The following is an 18,964-nucleotide window of genomic DNA, read 5'->3' as shown; positions in this document are numbered from 1 at the left end:
GAGCAACTGGAACTAGAACCCGGCGCCCGTATTGGATGCCGGCACCACAGGCGAAGGATTAACCAAGTGAGCCACGGCGCCGGCCCCAACAGGTGGCTTTTTCTACTAAGCTACAACCCTAGCCCCAAACTTTTTTTTTCCTAAAGTGTGACTATAGGACTCAGTCTATTTTTGATGAACATAGCAGTATGTGACTCAAAACCCAAGCATTTATTGCTTATAATAAATCTTACAGGTAAAGTTTTAAGTAGGAAGAATAAATGCTGGTAAGTTCTTTGCTTCCCTGTTTTCATTTAGCCTTGGGAATGGAACTACTCTTACGGTGAAATAAGTCAACTAGGCACACTCTTTCTGTCGGTAATAAGTACATAAAAGTTTTGAGTTTTTTCCAAGTGAGAACTTTTTTGTGCTTCTTACTACCAGAATGGCATGTTTTTACTGTCTAGTTGCTATTTCTTCACATATAATTCTCTTTTGTAGCTGACTGGAAATATCGGCATGCGGGACTGATGGCTTTGTCTGCCATTGGTGAAGGTTGTCACCAGCAGATGGAAGGAATTCTAAACGAGATTGTGAATTTTGTTTTACTTTTCCTTCAGGATCCTGTAAGTACCAGTAGATATTTTATTTACAATTACTGCCCTGGTTTCACATGGGTACCTATGGCCTATACTAATAAAAGGAAACCTGTTCCAGCACCCTAGAGTAAGGTATGCAGCCTGCAATGCTGTGGGACAGATGGCCACCGATTTTGCACCTGGTTTCCAAAAGAAATTTCATGAGAAGGTGAGTGACAAGTCCTGACACTGAAATCCAGCGCCAGGGGAAGGATGTGAATTGCAGATGCATGCTTACTTGATGTTGTTTGCCAGGTGATTGCCGCTCTGCTGCAGACGATGGAAGACCAAGGCAACCAGCGGGTACAGGCCCATGCAGCTGCAGCGCTCATTAATTTCACTGAAGATTGTCCCAAGGCGCTGCTTATTCCCTACCTAGATAACTTGGTGAAACATCTGCATTCCATTATGGTCCTTAAACTTCAAGAGGTTAGTTTTAAGATCTTCATGCTCCTGTTTAGAGATTAATTTGGGCTAATTTGATGGGTGAGGCCTAGCGGAAAAGAGATTTTGAGCAAGGTCATAAAGAATATAAAGTTTAAGGAGGTCAGTCCAAGCTTTTCTGAGTAGAATAATTCAGGCTTGACCAAGCATGGGCCAGTACAGGAACTGCAAAAGATAAAAACTTCAAATAATTATAGGTAACCAGTGTGGTAGCATTGTAAGGCATAAACAAAAAAGGAAGATTTAAGGTAAGTCCATTATGTTGGATCATTGTCCAGGGAGCTTGGATGATGATAATGGAAATTGTGGGAAAGAGGTAATTCTAAGGCATTTCACAGTAAGTGTTAGCAGTTTCTTTCTGCCGATTTGAATTGTAAAAGATGAAAGAAAAGTAAGATGTGATCATCTAATCAAAGCGACAGAAATAGAATATAAGAAACAGTATTCTTTTTGCTTTGAATATGTTGAATTTTAAAATAAGGGCTAACTATCCAAGTGGAAGATGGCTTATAATTACAGCTTAACAAAGAGATGCAACCTGCAAATAGTTGAAGGATTTTACTACAACAGTGTGTGTTAGGCCCAGTTAAGGTTAGGCAGTTAAGGCCCAGTTTGGTGCCAAACAATGAGAACAGATTGCTGCCATAAAAATGAATATTAAGGACATGTACAGAATAAAAGCCTCTTTTTTTCACTGTTGGTTTCAACAGACATAAACTTACTGTCAAATTGTTATAGGAGTTTGTAATAGTCTCAGTTCCTGTGTTTAACTCATTATGGACTAGTAACAAACAGTTCACAAACCGTAGTGACTGGTCAGAGAGCAAAGAAGAAAACAAGAAATATAACGTCTCAGAAACCAAGGAGAAAGGACTTTCAAACAGGCCCAAGGGTTCAGTATCAGATGGCAACACAAAAAGATTGTGATAAAGGAAACACATGTGTCTGAAGACAGGTGGACCCAGGTTGAAGGTGAATGGGTCAGTTGTTAAATCAGGAATGGATGGATCCAACATGACCTCACACATAGGTTTGGGTACAGGGCTTCAGTGTGAAAGTAGTCTCTGGGGCGGTGTGTGGGTATTTTGAAGATTTCAGGAAGGAGGTGCTGAGCTGGGTTGGAGGAGGTTAATATTTGTGGGCAGGATTGCACCAAGAGGGTGGCCCAGTGCAGGAGGAAAGACACTGCATGGGGGTCAGCCATGGAATAGATGTTAAGAAGCAGAGAATGGAGTAGGATGATGAGGTGTGATAGAGTTTGTAACACGAGATGAAGAGCTCTGCTGAGGATGGGTTTGGGGAATGAAGACATCTGGAGTCCTAACTGCGTCAGGTCTGTAATTCAATCAGTCATGAGAGGAATCAAGATCTATAGTTCAGGACTGTTTGTGCTTTTGAGATAAAGCAAAAATGAGTGAGGGGTGTTGTGTTAAGGGAAGAAAGTGGGTTTCCCAATAGTTTAACATGAATGCTTACAGAAGTATTTCTGGGGTCTGCCTTTCTTGGTGCCCCCCTCGCTGCTGCAACAGGAGGTTTCTGAATTAAATAAAACTTTGCCTTACTCCAAAAAATTGTTTTCTGGTTTATCATTTTAAGTAATTTTTTTTTTTTTGTATGTTTCTTCCTTCTAGTTGATTCAGAAAGGCACCAAGTTAGTTTTGGAACAAGTTGTGACGTCCATTGCATCAGTTGCAGATACTGCAGAAGAAAAATTTGTCCCGTACTATGACTTATTTATGCCATCGCTGAAGCACATTGTTGAAAATGCAGTTCAAAAGGAGCTCAGACTTCTGAGAGGGAAAACGATTGAGTGTATCAGCCTGATTGGTCTGGCTGTTGGAAAGGAAAAGGTAAGCAATTTGTGTCGTTGTTATTAGTGTGTGTGTTCCGGCCATGGGGGTGTTAGGGCACCAGAGGGGTTTCCCCGTCTCCCTTCCTCCTACTGTCCTTTCACATTACTCACACTTTATATGGAAGCAAATTGTTGTCTCCGGTTTTGTGTGTGTGTGTGTGCTTTGGTTTTTTTTAGATTTTTTTATTCGTATTTATTTGAAAGACAGAATTACAGAGAGAGGTAGAGACAGAGAGAGGTCTTCCATCCACTGGTTCAATCCCCAGTGGCCGCCACAGCTGGAGCTGCGCCGATCCGGAGCCAGGAGCTTCCAGGTCGCCCACGTGGGTGCAGGGGCCCAAGGACTTGGGCCATCCTCTGCTGCTTTCCCAGGCCATAGCAGAGAGCTGGATTGGAAGAGGAGCAGCTGGGACTAGAACCAGCACCCATATGGGATGCCGGCACTTCAGGCCAGGGCTTTAACCTGCTGTGCCACAGCACCAGCCCCGAGTCTGCATTTTTTCATTGTTACTATTGAGATTTCTCAACTCAGTTATGGTCTCACTACATCCTCCTTTCTTTACCACAGATACAGTCTGTCTTATGCAAGATGTGTAGAGTTCAGTATCCATAAGTTTAGTTCTTCTTAAACACATTTGGAAAAATGCCATTTGCTTTCCTGTTGATGCAAAGAGCATTAAGTGTCCTAAGAGGGAAATCTGTGTGCACGGTAGCAAGAACCATTGGCCAGCGTGTTTTCAGCAGGCCTCTCAGAGTTCCCAGACTGACCCAAGGGGAGTTCCTGTCATTGACTCCTCACTTTCTGACCTTCAAAACTGTCAGGAGGGAATCTCGTCTCATGCCACCTTCAAAACCAACATCAATATTAACTTTGTAAGTTTTTCACTGCACAGAAACAAAATTTAGGTGCTCTGTGCCTTGATAATACTGGTGTTTCTTTTTCCACCTATTTTCCTCTAGTTTATGCAAGATGCATCAGATGTGATGCAGCTGTTGTTAAAGACCCAGACAGACTTCAACGATATGGAAGATGATGATCCTCAGGTAAGTAATCTTGAAGATGCATTGGCCTCGATCCATTAATAAATTGTGGGCAGCACAAGGTTAAGTATACTTAAAAATATGTAGTCATGGATTTCTTGAGCTATTATCAACCACTGATTTCAGAGACATCCCCGCCGGTTTTCCTTCTGGAATCAGTTTCTCTCAGCTTCCTGTGAGCTGCTCCCACTTCCCTGGGCTCTTTCTCAAGTTTTGATGCTCTTTAGGGCTCTCCTCATCGGTCTCACCTTCTCACTCTCTGGGAGCAGTGTCGACCACACTGATGGCTTCAGATTTCTTCTGTGTGCGTGTGGCTTCCAGACCTCTCCTAAATCCAGGTTTCATCAATCCAACCACTTAGCTGTCCTCATTCGGGTCTGCCTTGGCCCTTTGAGTGCTGCATCCCTCTCCTGTCACATACCCGGATGACTCCTACTCATTTTCCTAATTGGCTTGGTCTCAGTAGTGGTTAGATGTCTGTCATCCTAATGCTGTTCACAGTGTATAACGCATAGCAATGCACTCAATAATGGTTGAATTATATTTTGACTTTACACTGTCACACTGTCATTGTTTCCCATAGCTTAGATAAGAAAATTACCGTTTTACAAAGAAACTCTTTTTTTGCTTTCTTTGAAAAATGTCATATGTATATCTTTATGTATACAGAGAGATAAAAGGTCGGGTGAATATTTATCAAACTGCTGACACCAGAGAGACTTAGGGAACTGTAAGCTGTAAGGACTCTGCCTGCTGTTTACCTTTGTATCAGCAAATTGTAGAATGCCTTACAAGTAGAAAACACGGAACATGTTTTTGGAATGAATGGACCTTATTTTTAAAAAGAGTTGGGGAGTGTGTATGTGAACACACAGTAAAACATGGATAGGTAGATATCTGGGGTGGGGAAGGGTAAAAAGCATTTTCTAGGTAATAGGGATGGTGAATTAGAAGCAGATTCTCTCTGGGCAAATTGCGGCGATTAAGTCTGTAAACACAGTGGGACCAGGCCACTTGCCACAGAAAACCACGACAGCCAATAGGAAGGGATGGGATATTCTGTTTGCTGGATTCTAGTAATTCATGAGTGGAGTACCAGACAATAGGGGTACAACGTCAGATACAAAAGTTAGAACACATTAGTGTCTCGAACTTGACATGATGGTAGGAAGAAAACTACTTAAAACAGGCACAGTCCTGGTTGTTTTTTGTTTGTTTGTTTTTTGCCTCACCTGCTATCCGTGTCCTAGTATATACAGTGTTCACAGAGGTTTCATTGTTGGTTCTGAACATTTTGAGTGTACAGCCTTAAAAATTGCACTTACTACTTCAATGCTGTGGATATTCCAATAAAATACTCTTTGTGAAGTGGGAAAATAGCTTTCTTCATCACGTCTTATTCTCCCAGTGTTTTAAAATCTATTTGAACTTTGAATTTTTCCCCAGATCTCTTACATGATCTCAGCGTGGGCCAGAATGTGCAAAATCCTGGGAAAAGAATTCCAGCAGTACCTTCCCGTGGTGATGGGGCCCTTAATGAAGACAGCTTCGATTAAGCCTGAAGTAGCCCTTCTAGATAGTAGGTGTCTTCCCAAAGATGGGTCAGTTGTAATATTCCTCTCTTTGCTGTTGTATTCTCTATATATGTAATTTTCTTTCCTGCTTATAGCACAAGACATGGAGAATATGAGTGATGATGATGGTTGGGAATTTGTGAATCTTGGAGATCAACAGAGTTTTGGTATAAAAACTGCAGGACTAGAAGAAAAATCTACTGCTTGCCAGATGTTGGTAAGAGATCATAATTTTTACTGAACTTTTATATCCTCATAATTCATTTATATACATTTCTTGGGAGTGATTTTAATAATGGCTAAAGAAATCATTTTGAAGAGCCAGAAATATACTTACCCTTTTTTTAAAAAAAATTTTATTTATTTGCAAGGCAGTTACAGGGATCTGCTAGTTCACTCCCCAAATGACTGTAATGGCTGGTGCTGGGCAAGACTGAAACCAGGAGCTTCTTCCGGGTCTCCCACATTGGTGTAGGGGCCCAGTCATTTGGGTTATCCTCAGCTGCTTTCCCAGGCAGTTGGCAGGTAGCTGGATTGGAATTGGAAAAGCCAGGATTGGAACCAGGTCCCATATGGGATGCTGGCACTCTAGGCCATGGCTTTAATCTGCTGTGCCATGGCGCTGGCACTGGAATTTATACTTTGAAAAGTCAAATGTAGGACCCAACATTGCCACTTCTGGATTTACATCTTAATTTTATGGATGCAGCCTTTTGTTGTCCATGCTATTTTTTAGTGACCAAGAACAGTGGAGAGCCAGAAACTTGTTCATAGGAAAATGATTGGTAAATCACAGCACCCTGCAGTGTTGTGCTATCATTGCAAAGGGTTTCAATACAAGCTGTGTGAGGGAAGGATCTGTGTGTGTTTTCTGCTAGGTCTATAGTAGATGGCTAAGGAGTATTTCTTGAATGAATGAACAGAAATCTGAGCATGGAATTAAAAATAAAGCAAAATGGGTATGATTTTAGTTGTGTAAAAAAAAAATACATGGTAGGAAAAAGTAAATTTTTTTAAGATTTTATTTATGTGAGAGGTAGAGTTACAGAAAGAGAAGGAGGTCTTCCATCTGCTTGTTCATTCCCTAAATGGCTACAACAGCCGGAGCTGGGCCATTGCGAAGCCAGGAGCCAGGACCTTTTTCCAGGTCTCCCACGTGGGTACAGGGGTCACAAGCACTTGGCCATCTTCTACTGCTTTCCCAGGCTGTTACCAGCACTCTTGTGGGATGCTGGCGCCACAGGCATAGGCTTAACCTGCTGGGCCACAGTACTGGCCCTGAAAATGTAAATGTTTTAACAGTCATTATCTTTGATGGTATAATGGAGGGATGTGTATGTGTTTCACGCTGCCTTCCAACTTTCTTTTTCTCTGTGAACATGTGTTACAGAGTGAAGGATAATTCAATTTTTTAAGAGTTAGACTTAAGAAATGATGGTATATTATAAATTTAATAGTTAACTAAAGCTAAATGAAAATGCTTTAAACTTTATTTTGCCTAATAATATGTTACTGCATTCTCTTTAATTCATTGAAAAGTGTATTTCTTGTAGTTATTCTTTCCTTTTGTTTTTAATGCCTATAATTTGTAAGCATTTTTAATTTTTATGATATCCTTTTTTTCCTCTCAACTGGAGAGCAAATACAAATGTAGCATGTTTCTATGCCTGTTTGTTGTAGATATACAAAAGTGATACACTTCATTAACTGAAGCTTTTAGGTTTTATTTTTTAATCTTAAAACTATTTTTCCTTTAGTAAATGATATATTTTGCTAAATTCTACATTCAAGAAATAAAGTAAAACCAATTCCAGTCTTTGACAATATATTGTACAGACATTTCATGTCCCTTTTCATTTAAAAAAATCTCTAATTGGAGGACTAATTTGACAGTCCTGCATGTACTTTAAATGTAGTTAAGATAAAGTCTTATGGCTTTGCTGTTAATAAAAACTAACATGAATCTTGATTTTTCCCTCTCTTAATACTTTCAGGTTTGCTATGCTAAGGAGTTAAAGGAAGGTTTTGTGGAATACACCGAACAGGTTGTCAAGCTGATGGTCCCTTTACTGAAATTTTATTTCCATGATGATATCCTGCAACTTTTAAAATATTTTTGTTGGTTTATTATGTTAGAGACAAAGAAAGCTCCCATTTGCTGGTTCACTCACCAGGGCCCACAGTGGCCAGGGAACTCAATCTAGGACTCCCACTTGAGTGACGAGAGCTCACATGGGAGCCACTGGTGCTGCTGCTGAAGACGTGCATTAGCGAGGGGGCTGCAGTCAGGAGCAGAACCAAGGACTGAGCCCAGGCACTCCCGTGTGGGATGTGGACATCTTACCTGCTGTGCCAAACACCTGCCCCTCCCATAATTGTTGAACATAAAACATGTCTAGATTTTGCAAAATTGTAGCTTCTTTAGGTATTAGACTTTGTGTTGACTGGAGTATTTATTTTGTTCTGGCACTGCGGTTCCAGACCCTAAATTCTGTGTGTGCCTTTGCTTCACCTTGTCCACAAACACTAAAAGGAAAATGTTACCTGTCCTCTAGTGGATAGATTTCTGTGGTGCACTTGAGGATTTTAAGTGTTGACATTTTGCCAGCGGCTGTTTGCAGTTGTCTGTATAGTTTACTTGAACCTTTCTTTGATTACTCTTTCATAGTGGGTCTAGTACTTGACTGCCTGTAACAGAGATAATCCTGTATTTCAAATGTGATAGCACCTTTCCAGAGAAGTACCTCCTGGAAGATCTGTATGTTCTAATATTTATAGGTATATTTTTATGCCCTTACACCCAGACACAACTTCATGGGTGGGTAAAACTGGGATAGCCCCAAGGAGTGGTAGAGCTGGAGCCAAGCCCAGGTGTACCTGACTCAAAAGCTCCTCTGGAGTTCCTCGTACAGCATCCTGTCTTCATGGCCTTCGTGAAGCCAGCTTCGGCCAACAGGGACACACCATGAAGCAGAGCAGGAGTGCTTCCTTGAGGGCCTTATTTATAAATGGTGATAGAGAGAAGCACCTTAATCTTTATTGGAAACCAACAAAAGTTTGGGAACTAAGATTTCTTTATTTGAAAGGGAGAATGACAGTGAGAAAGATCTTCCCTTTTCCATCTGTTGGTTCACTCCCCCAAATGCTGCAACAGTCAGCTGGAAGCCAGGAGCCAGGAACTCTATCCTCATCCTGGTCTCCCTCATGAGTGACAGTGGCCCAGGTACTTGAGCCACCATCCACTGCGTTCCCAGGTACATTATTAGAAGCTCAGTTGGAGACGAAGCAGCCAGGACTCTAACCAGCACTCCATTATGGGGTGCTGGCATGCAAGCAGTGGTTTAACCTGCTGTATCAACAGCACCAACCCCTTGAAGACATTCTGTGATGGTTACATAAGAGCAACAGGAGGCCCTTCTCTCTGCCACTGGACTCATTCCTGCTGGCATAGGTGACAGGTGGAAAGTATATTGTAGGGCAAGAAGACATTTATATATACTTTATATTTAACACAAACTCTTGGATAGCTGTCTTAGGTCAACAGAAGTTGCCTAGCACTTCTATTAACTCAGTGAGCAAGCCAAGGGATAAAATTGTCTTTTGAGGCTCCCTAGTGGTTGAGTTTCCTTAACAGTCAAACGTGTTCGTGTGGCAGCAGCAGAATCCATGCCCCTTCTCCTGGAGTGTGCAAGAGTCCGGGGTCCTGAGTATCTCACACAGATGTGGCATTTTATGTGTGACGCCCTCATCAAGGCCATTGGCACAGAACCAGATTCAGATGTTCTTTCAGAAATAATGCATTCGTTTGCAAAGGTAAATATTTTTCTTAGAAAATATGTAGAATGTTGTATGTTCATAAGTATTAATCTTGCCTAATGAATTGTAGGGCAAGGTAGATTTCTTTAAGTGCTATAACACAAATTTTTTTCTTTTGTACTGAAGATAGTTGTTTAAATTTTTTGGTGTTGTCATATTTTTGCTTAAGAGAAGACATAGACTAAATGGTAAATTCACCCTGGAAGAGGGGGTTAGGTGGAGAAAGTAATTGGGACAAAGCCATGGAAGCAGACTCTCTATGCCAGTCATTTTTTTTTTTATTATTTGTTTTTGAAAGGTAGACTAACAGAGAAGTGGAGATAGAGAGGTCTTCCATCTGCTGGTTCACTCCCCAAATGGCCTCTGACCAGGGCTGGGCCAGACCAAAGCCATCCTTTGCTGGCTGCTTTCCCAGGCACATTAGCTGGGAGTTAGATAGTGATGTGGAGCAGCCGGGACTTGAACCAGCACCCATAATGGGATGTTGGCACTGCAGGCTGATGCTGTAACCCAGTGCACCACAGCACCGGCCTCTGTGCCAATCTGGATTAGTTTCTACCAACATTTACCTGATAATCCACAGTGTCAGTTCCATTTCAAGTCTCGCTCCTGGGTGATTATCCCTTCTCCTAAATTCCAGTTTACTTTTTTCCTCATTGCCCATCTCATCTCTTATTTGTGCTGTTGAAATATCCTCACTTGTGTATTCTAGTCTTTATTGTTTTCCTCCTTGTTCATTCTCCTTTCCCGGCATTAACAGCATTTTTTTTTTTTTAAGAGTTATTATTTATTTGAAAGTCAGAGTTACACAGAAGGAGAGGCAGAGAGAGGTCTTCCATCCACTGGTTCACTCCCCAATTGGCTACAACGGCCAGAGCTGCGCTGATCTGAGCCAGGAGCTTCCTCTGGGTCCCTCATGCGGGTGCAGGGACTCAAGGAGTTGGGTCTTCCTCCACTGCTTTCCCAGGCCATAGCAGAGAGCTGGATTGGAAGAGGAGCAGCCGGGACTAGAACCAGCACCCATATGGGATGCCGGCACTGCAAGCGGCAGCTTTACCCGCTATACCACAGCACCGGCCCCTACCAACTGGTTTTTAAGTCACTCTTCTCTCCATACCCACCTGTCACCCTCATGGCACACAGCTGTTTGCTCCTTGCTGAGTTTTAGGGTTTTTCCCTGTGTTAGGGTTCTTACCTATGTTCATTTGTCCTCATATTCTTGCACTCACAATTTCTTTTTCCAAAGAATGTATGCTTCCATTCTTTTGCCCATTATCATTGCCTCTACAGATTGACCCTTCAGTGCTTTTTTTTTTTTTTTAAGATTATTTTCATTTATTTGAAAATCAGAGTTAGAGAGAGACAAAGAGAGCTTCCATCCATTGATTCACTCCCCAAAGGGCTGCAGTCGCCAAAGTTGAGCTGATTCAAAGCCAGGAGCCTCTTCTGTGTCTCCCACGTGGGTGCAGGGGCCCAACTATATGGGCCATCCTCTGCTGTTTTTCCAGGCGCCTCGGCAGGGAGCTGGATTGAAAGTAGACCAGCTAGGACTTTAAAAATGCATATTTTGGCCGGGCGCTGCGGCTCAATAGGCTAATCCTCCGCCTGCGGCGCCGGCACACCAGGTTCTAGTCCCGGTCAGGGCGCCAGATTCTGTCCCAGTCCGCTCCTCTTCCTGTCCAGATCTCTGCTGTGGCCCAGGTGTGCAGTGGAGGATGGCCTAAGTCCTTGGGCTCTGCACCCCATGGGAGACCAGGAGGAAGCACCTGGCTCCTGATCAGCACGGTGCGCTGGCCGCAGTGGCCATTGAGGGGTGAACCAACAGAAAAAGGAAGACCTTCCTCTCTGTCTCTCACTGTCCACTCTGTCAAAAAAAAAAAAAAAAAATGCATATTTTGAGGCCAGTGCTGTGACATATTGAGTAAAGCTGCCACCTGCAGTTCCAGTATCCCATATGAGTCCCAACTGTTCTACTTCCAATCCAGCTCCCAGCTATGGCCTGGAAAAGCAGTGGAAAATGGCCCTAGTCCTCGGGTCCCTGCCCTCGTGTGGGAGACCTGGAAGAAGCTCCGGCCGTTGCAGCCAACTCGGGAGTGAACCAGCAGATGGAAGACCTCTCTCTTGCCTCTCCTCTCTGTATAACTCTGACATTAAAATAAATAAATAAATCTTTTTAAAAATTCCTGTTTTGTTTGAAAGAGTGACAGGGAAGAAAAACATATCTTCCATCTGCGGATTCACTCCCCAAATGGCTGCAGTGGGCAGCTCTGCGCTAGGCCAAAGCCAGGAGCCGCAAACTCCAATACAGTAGTCTCCTGTGTAAATGTCAGGGACCCAGGTACTTGGGCCATCTGCTGCACTTTCTAAGGCTCGTTAGCAGGGAGCTAGATTGGAAGTGGAGCAGTTGGGAGCCAAAGGGTCTTTTCTTTATGGGATGCAGGTGTTGTAAAAGGCGGCTTAATCCACTGTGCCACAAGTCTGGCCCCCTGTTGACTCCTAATGAAGTTTAACTCTGTTCTCGGAACCCCTTTGGGTTGCTTTCTTTCCTTTGCCTCATTAGTGCATTGAAGTAATGGGAGATGGATGCCTTAATAATGAACACTTTGAAGAACTGGGAGGAATATTGAAAGCAAAACTTGAAGAACATTTTAAAAATCAAGAACTGCGGCAAGGTAAGTTTTCCATGCTTTTATTTCTGAATGTGATCCTTCACCAATGTTGGCAATCCTTTAAAACATTTATTTGGGTGTGTTTTAGTTAAAAGACAAGATGAAGATTATGATGAGCAGGTTGAAGAGTCACTGCAAGATGAGGTAAACTATCCCCTTCAGAACTTGGTGTGCATGAGCATCTGCATCTTAGAGTTTCAAATGCTTCATTTCCTAATTATCTGACCTGTCCTTCTGATGTAATTATTAGTAGTCTTTAGAAGGAAGATCCATTTCATTTACTAGTTTGTAAAATAAGTAATTTGTCTTTTTGTTCTCTGCTTTTTGTTACACTCCTGTGCACCTCAGACTTGGAATTTGCCCAACTTACCTTTTACACGTGGTTAACAACCACCCTTTGTATCTTTTGGTGCATTCAAAAGCATTTTAAGGGTGAATGACCTCAAACTCCAGTGTTAAATGATTGTACAAAGTCACATTGTTGATACTCTGGGGCCTTCCTTATTTTAACTTGGTTCTGTCTTCATCAAAACGCTTGGCACCATCCGACATGTTTGGAGCATGGGTCACATCCAGCATCGGTGGCCTGAGGTCCCCCGCAGGCCAGTGCTGACGTGGTCGGGTCCTCCCAGGTCCCTACAGGTGCTCCCCTACTGCTAGGCCCAAATTGCCACCAGCCGTGCACCAGCTGTGCAGCCTCAGTCTCCTGTCCAGGGGAAAATTCTGCTGAAAACAAAAAATAGTAATGGTGAAGTAAAAAGCCTTCTGTTCCAGAAGGTAGAAGTTTTTCAATTTCTTGAGTATTTCCCAAGGGAATTCTTTTCGGTCAGTACAGTACTTGCCACACACTTGCCTTTCCAGAGGCAGGTGAGAGGCATGACACCCAATCTTATGGTTACTTCAGTCTTTAGGTTTTTGATAAGCCCTTAAGACAGGAATGCGAAGTTCGATTTTTCTGCCTCTCTTAACACTTTTATAAGTGCTGCTGTTGATAATAGAATTTCTTTAATCCATATGGATGTGTTTCTTTCTTTTTTTTTTTTTTTAGGATGATAATGATGTTTATATCCTGACTAAAGTGTCAGATATTTTACATTCAATATTCAGCAGCTACAAGGAAAAGGTGTTACCATGGTTTGAACAGCTGCTCCCATTAATTGTCAACTTAATTGTAAGTGATAACTCCCTAGTGGTTATTTTGGGTAGTTGACATACAAGTCTTTCATTTTATTCAAGCATAAAATTTCACACTTTGCATTAAAATGGGTCTCAGAAGTTATAGCTTCCATTGGGTATCTTAAGTATTTCAGGGTTGCTGTATTGCCCTGCCTATTTTCTTTCAATATATGCTTAAATATTGCTAGTGAAGATTTTCCATGGGCCAATTATAATTATATTCTGCAGGTTTACAAGTGATTTTCCATTATATCAGATTATCTATGCCCTGCTAAATTAATAAATGGAAACAGTGATTGTATTTTTTTCAGTGGGCCGTGGAAAATTCAGTTATGGCCCTTGTTATGTACAGCCAGCAGTCATGGATTGTAGATATAGGATTTTTTTTTTTTAGTGCTTTATAGACTTTATAAGATTAAGCACACATGACTTGGCGTATTAAATCAATGCTATAAAGTTAAAGTATTCACAGACTTTATTATGCTTTTTAAATACAGTATTACCATTTTCTGTTTCACATAGTAAATTTATATACATTGCTGCCACTCTCAGTTTTTGGTATCTGGTAGTATCAGTTTCTTGAGTTGTATAATAAACTGCACAAGTCTTTAAAACCTAAATTTCATTAGATCTGTATGTTAATTTAAATAATGTTAGTCTCAAGAAGTGGTTGTTGCTGTTACTGTGTTTTCTTTTTTCCTTGCCTGTATCAGGAGTAACAGTGAAGCAGCTAGTCTACAATGAGCGTTGATTTCTTTGGGCTCCCTGCTTATACTAGTATTGCAGTATTAGAAGAGATTTTCTTTTGCAGTGTCCACATCGGCCATGGCCAGACAGACAGTGGGGATTGTGCATCTTTGATGATGTTATCGAGCACTGTAGTCCAGCCTCATTTAAGTATGCAGAATATTTCTTAAGGCCAATGCTCCAATATGTATGTGACAACAGCCCGGAAGTCCGGCAAGCAGCCGCATATGGCCTGGGAGTCATGGCACAGTACGGTGGAGATAACTACCGCCCTTTTTGTACAGGTAATTTGTTTTGTTTGATTACATTCCTTCCAAACAACCTTTTCTCCATACCTCATTCTCTGTAACACCACCCCCCAACATTGTCCGCCTGTTTCTGCTTTGTTCCCTTCCCCCTTTTCCAAACACCTTATCTGTTGCACTTAGGAACTTATTATTCCCATAGAAGTGGAAATAAAATGAGGAGAATCAAAGTTTGCTGCACCTCCACCTTCTAGGGTATTTCCTTTGGGCTGAGGGCATACCCCACAGCCTTGGAACAGGACGTTTAAAAATTACTGGGGAGTATGGTTAGGCTGCTTTGAAAGCTCAGTCCACTCCAGGGGTCAGCAGTGTATGTGGAGGTCACTCACCTCTTGGATTCTTAAGGCAGCGGGAGTAATGGTGCTGCTGCCCATGCATGTTTTTCAAAATACCTAAATGAGGTTTATTGACCACTGATCACCATGATTAGTAACTATACAAAAAAAGCCAGTTCATTTACATGAAAATATAAAGTTTTAACCGACCTTTTTTTTTTCAAATGCTTATTACTTCAGAAGCCCTTCCACTGCTTGTAAGAGTTATTCAGTCTGCAGATTCTAAGACCAAAGAAAATGTCAATGCCACTGAGAACTGCATCTCAGCAGTGGGGAAAATCATGAAGTTTAAGCCTGACTGTGTAAACGTTGAAGAGGTCCTACCACACTGGTTGTCTTGGCTTCCACTACATGAAGATAAAGAAGAAGCTGTTCAGACTTTCAATTACTTGTGTGACCTGATTGAAAGGTATAACAGAGCACAGACTGACCCTATTCCCTTTCCCTTGACACAAAGCAAGGCTTCCTTACTCCCCCACGAACCCCCATGTGGATCTCCTGAGGTTCAGTTAACCCCACAGTCTGTGCATACCTTCATTTTTATGGTTTTATAATAATGCTGTCTTTATAAATCACGTTAAGAAACCATAATTGAGATTACATTTGTATAAGACTTAATTTTGAGTTGTTCTTTTTGGGATAAAATGCAGATTCTAGGGACTTTTTTTTTGCCAGAGAGAGAGAGAGTTGTAGACAGAGACAGAAAGGTTTTCCTTCCGTCGGTTCACTCCCCTAATGGCCACTACAGCCTGCACTGCTCAGATCCGAAGCCAGGAGCCAGGTACTTCCTCCCAGTCTCCCATGCGGGTGCAGGGACCCAAGCACTAGTGCTTGGGCCATCCTCCGCTGCCCTCCCGGGCCACAGCAGAGAGCTGGACTAGAAGAGGAGCAACCGGGACTAGTACCCAGCACCCCAACAGGGACTAGAATCCAGGGTACCAGCACCACAGGCAGAGGATTAGCCAAGTGAGCCATGGCACCAGCCTAGGGACATTATTTTTAGCAGATAATGTTTTAAGGTTATTGTCTGATGTTCTGCCACCCACTACATTTGTTATAGGATGAGCTCAAAATACACTGCTAGTAACATCATTTGACACTAAAGTTCTTCTTCTCTCTGGGTTCAAGAGTCAGTGGGGCCAGCGCCGTGGCTCAACAGGCTAATCCTCCGCCTTGCGGCGCTGGCACACTTGGTTCTAGTCCTGGTCGGGGCACCGGATTCTGTCCCGGTTGCCCCTCTTCCAGGCCAGCTCTCTGCTATGGCCCGGGAGTGCAGTGGAGGATGGCCCAAGTGCTTGGGCCCTGCACCCCATGGGAGACCAGGAGAAACACCTGGCTCCTGCCTTCTGATCAGCGCGGTGCGCCGGCCGCAGCTTGCTGGCCGCGACGGCCATTGGAGGGTGAACCAGCAGCAAAAGGAAGACATTTCTCTCTCTCTCTCTCACTGTCCACTCTGCCTGTCAAAAATAAAAAAAATAAAAATAAAAAAAGAGTCAGTGGGATAAGGGAAGTACTGTGTACCAGGCAGGCCATGAAGTGTAGGATCTGGCATTATAAGTGCTGTTGTGTGCCCTTGAGCGTATCTAAGAGTTGTAACAACATGGAGGCCATAGAAACCACAGGAGCATACTCCCTGGTATTTGTTTTTCTAAATCCCTGTTTCTCTAAATATTAGTCATACCTGGCTCTGTTACTATTAACTGCTGTTTTTACTGTTCATAAATAAATCCAAGGGCTAGACCCAATGGAGTTTATAGCAGTAGGCCCACAGGCTGTCCTTTCACACCTTAAGTTCGGGTTCATGTAAATCCTTATGGTGGGTGTGTGTTCTCTTCTGCTGAATGCATCATTAAGGAATAACAGCCGTCCTGCAGTCCATGCTGTTCGCCTGCTCCTGCACCTGATGCAACCAGTTCTCAATCATGCTGACTGATTGTCTGCTTTGGAAATGACTGCTCAAAAATTCTCTTAAGACAAGAATTCTACTTAATTCACTGTTAATATTTTATTCCATTAAACCTGCCTGGAATTTATTTCCCAGTTTATTCATGAAATGCCCATATATCTGAACATCAGACTAATTGTAGAAATAATTTTGCAATAGCAAATAAAATTTGTGCTAATTGTTGTCCTTGGTAACATCGTGTTTTATAAAGTACTTCATGCATTCAGTCCTTGGCACTTAATGCAATCCAGACAGATGAGCCAAGAATTCTTTCTAATTTACAAAGGAAGAAACTAAGGAGATATTAAGTAAAAGTAGCTGGTTTGATAACCTCTGAAATTTAAAAGGCAGTTGATTTTAGTGAACACAAAATCATTTTACAAAGATCTTAAAATGCAGTGATAAGAGAAGGGCATAAAGTATAAAATCTTCAATGGTTTCTCCCTACATGTTTCATTTATAAAGGTTTTCTTTTCTTTTGTCAGTAATCACCCAATCGTTCTTGGCCCAAACAATACCAATCTGCCCAAAATATTCAGTATTATTGCAGAGGGAGAAATGCATGAGGCAATTAAACATGAAGATCCTTGTGCCAAACGTTTGGCTAATGTAGTTCGCCAAGTACAGGTAAGCTGATTGGGAAAGGGGGGATAAAACTTGTTTTTACTCCCTCAATTCATATTGTGACTTTATCAGTAACTTTATGTAAAGGTGACTTTATCAGTGCAAAAATGAAGAAAGCTTAACTACAAATGAACTGAGCTTTAAAGAAATAGGCAGATTTCTTGATTTTACCATGACGTTCATTAAACTATGGTATTTTGGCATTGTTACAGTATGTCTGTAATGTTTATTAAAAACCTTCCAAAGGACCGTTTCACCTCTCTGAACCTGTGAACATGTTTGTTTTTCCCTAGACTTCTGGAGGACTGTGGACTGAGTGCATAGCACAGCTCAGTCCCGAGCAGCAGGCAGCCATCCAGGAGCTCCTGAACTCTGCCTGACGGGCCTTAATATCACCACCGGAAAACTAACTCCAAATAAACGTTTACCCTTTTGTTTAGGTTTCTTTGTTTTGTTTTTGAGCAAACGAGAGCGGTAGTGTTGTGTGTAGGCCATTCTCCTGGAGAGCCGCAGCAGCAAGAGCAGCCCGTGTTGCCAGTGGAGTTTCCATGGATTTCTCTCAGGCCACTGAAGAGTTCCCTGTAAGCCCTACGGTAGCACTGAAGAGTATTTTTCTATTGGTGTAACCCACCCATGTGAAAGGAAAAGGAAAAAATTAATTTTTCTCATTAGACATAAGGACATGTAAGAAAAAACAGCTTTAAGATCAGTTACTCAGTGTAGATGTGTTAAAACCAATTGCTCTACACTTTGTGTTCGTCCTATTAATTGAAGAGTGAATCCTTTGGTAGGGTAGAAAGAAACCTACCTAGCAAACCAGTAGACCCAAAAGTTGAAAAAAAAACTAAGTGACAAACAGCAAGCATGAGATTGTCTTTTGATGCCACTTTTGGTTCTTTTTCCCAAAAGACTTAATGCAGTGACTCAGTGTGGAGGCTGTTCAGCTTCCAGCCCTTGAATGTGAAGTGTCGTTGGCATGTCTGGCAGTAGTCTCTCATTCACTCCTCAATAAACAAAGTTGAAACACAAAAGCAACTGTGTAAAAATTCAGTACTGTCTGGCTTTGATTCATTTAATGTTTTTAAATATAAGAATGATCTAGTATTTTTTTAAAGTAGTACTATGGCCCTGAGTGGTTCCCTCCCCCACTCATGTTTCCTTGTACAATTCAAACTTAAAAGCATCTGGTTTTTCCTCATCTTCTGCTTTGACTTAAGCTAAGTTATGATAACACCCTGTTCCGTTCCAATTGGTATCCTTTTCAAGGTCTGCAAATTTTTCCACCGATAGTTGTTTTAACTAGAATTGTTCTGGTTAAATAAAAAAGATTGGCTTAGATTTTTCATTGCAAATTGTAATTGCTTTAGAGCCACACACAACCTTTAAACTTTGAATTTTATGATGTGTTATGGCTGATGTTACTTACTGAGAATTTCAGTAAAATGTGTGTTTTTTTTTCTTTATGTATTAACTTCATAGCAGTAAATGACTTGCTGTTGTTTCCTTAAACATTTTTTCTAAGGGATCTTACTAGATTTCTGTTGAAAATTTCAGTGTTAACATTTTTATAGTTTGTACTAAATTTAACCGTGATATAAAAATGAATTTTATGCATAGGTCAGAATTTAAAATTAAAGATTTTTTTCTTTAAATGATTCGTATTACTTTTTTAACTAAATCTGGAGTGGAATAGAAAATAGAGTGGATTGCATTTGATGGTTCACTTGTGAGCAGATGCCCTTCGCATGAGGCCTCCTGTCTGGCAGAATGAGCCATGAGTGACATCAGTACACAGTCGTGTCTGTGGGGACCTGTGGGA

General features: G+C 41.8%; 1 protein-coding gene across 1 annotated transcript in view; it reads left to right on the top strand.

Annotated features, from left to right (window-relative positions):
• Positions 1-18,615, top strand: part of IPO5 (importin 5) — a 43,930-nt gene extending 25,315 nt beyond the window's left edge. The window contains exons 11-26 of the mRNA XM_062194004.1: positions 481-605; positions 697-786; positions 873-1,046; positions 2,693-2,911; positions 3,874-3,957; positions 5,401-5,533; positions 5,624-5,745; positions 7,523-7,619; positions 9,169-9,341; positions 11,905-12,016; positions 12,102-12,157; positions 13,062-13,184; positions 14,001-14,220; positions 14,757-14,985; positions 17,007-17,148; positions 17,439-18,615. Coding sequence (XP_062049988.1) covers positions 481-605; positions 697-786; positions 873-1,046; positions 2,693-2,911; positions 3,874-3,957; positions 5,401-5,533; positions 5,624-5,745; positions 7,523-7,619; positions 9,169-9,341; positions 11,905-12,016; positions 12,102-12,157; positions 13,062-13,184; positions 14,001-14,220; positions 14,757-14,985; positions 17,007-17,148; positions 17,439-17,525 — 2,186 coding nt within the window. The 3' untranslated portion in view covers positions 17,526-18,615. The remainder of the gene's footprint in view (positions 1-480; positions 606-696; positions 787-872; positions 1,047-2,692; positions 2,912-3,873; positions 3,958-5,400; positions 5,534-5,623; positions 5,746-7,522; positions 7,620-9,168; positions 9,342-11,904; positions 12,017-12,101; positions 12,158-13,061; positions 13,185-14,000; positions 14,221-14,756; positions 14,986-17,006; positions 17,149-17,438) is intronic.
• The last annotated feature ends 349 nt before the right edge of the window (positions 18,616-18,964 follow it).

Source organism: Lepus europaeus, chromosome 6, assembly GCF_033115175.1.
Source record: "Lepus europaeus isolate LE1 chromosome 6, mLepTim1.pri, whole genome shotgun sequence".
Taxonomy (NCBI): domain Eukaryota; kingdom Metazoa; phylum Chordata; class Mammalia; order Lagomorpha; family Leporidae; genus Lepus; species Lepus europaeus.
The sequence above is the reverse complement of the archived record's forward strand: the minus strand, read 5'-3'. Positions and strand labels throughout refer to the sequence as shown.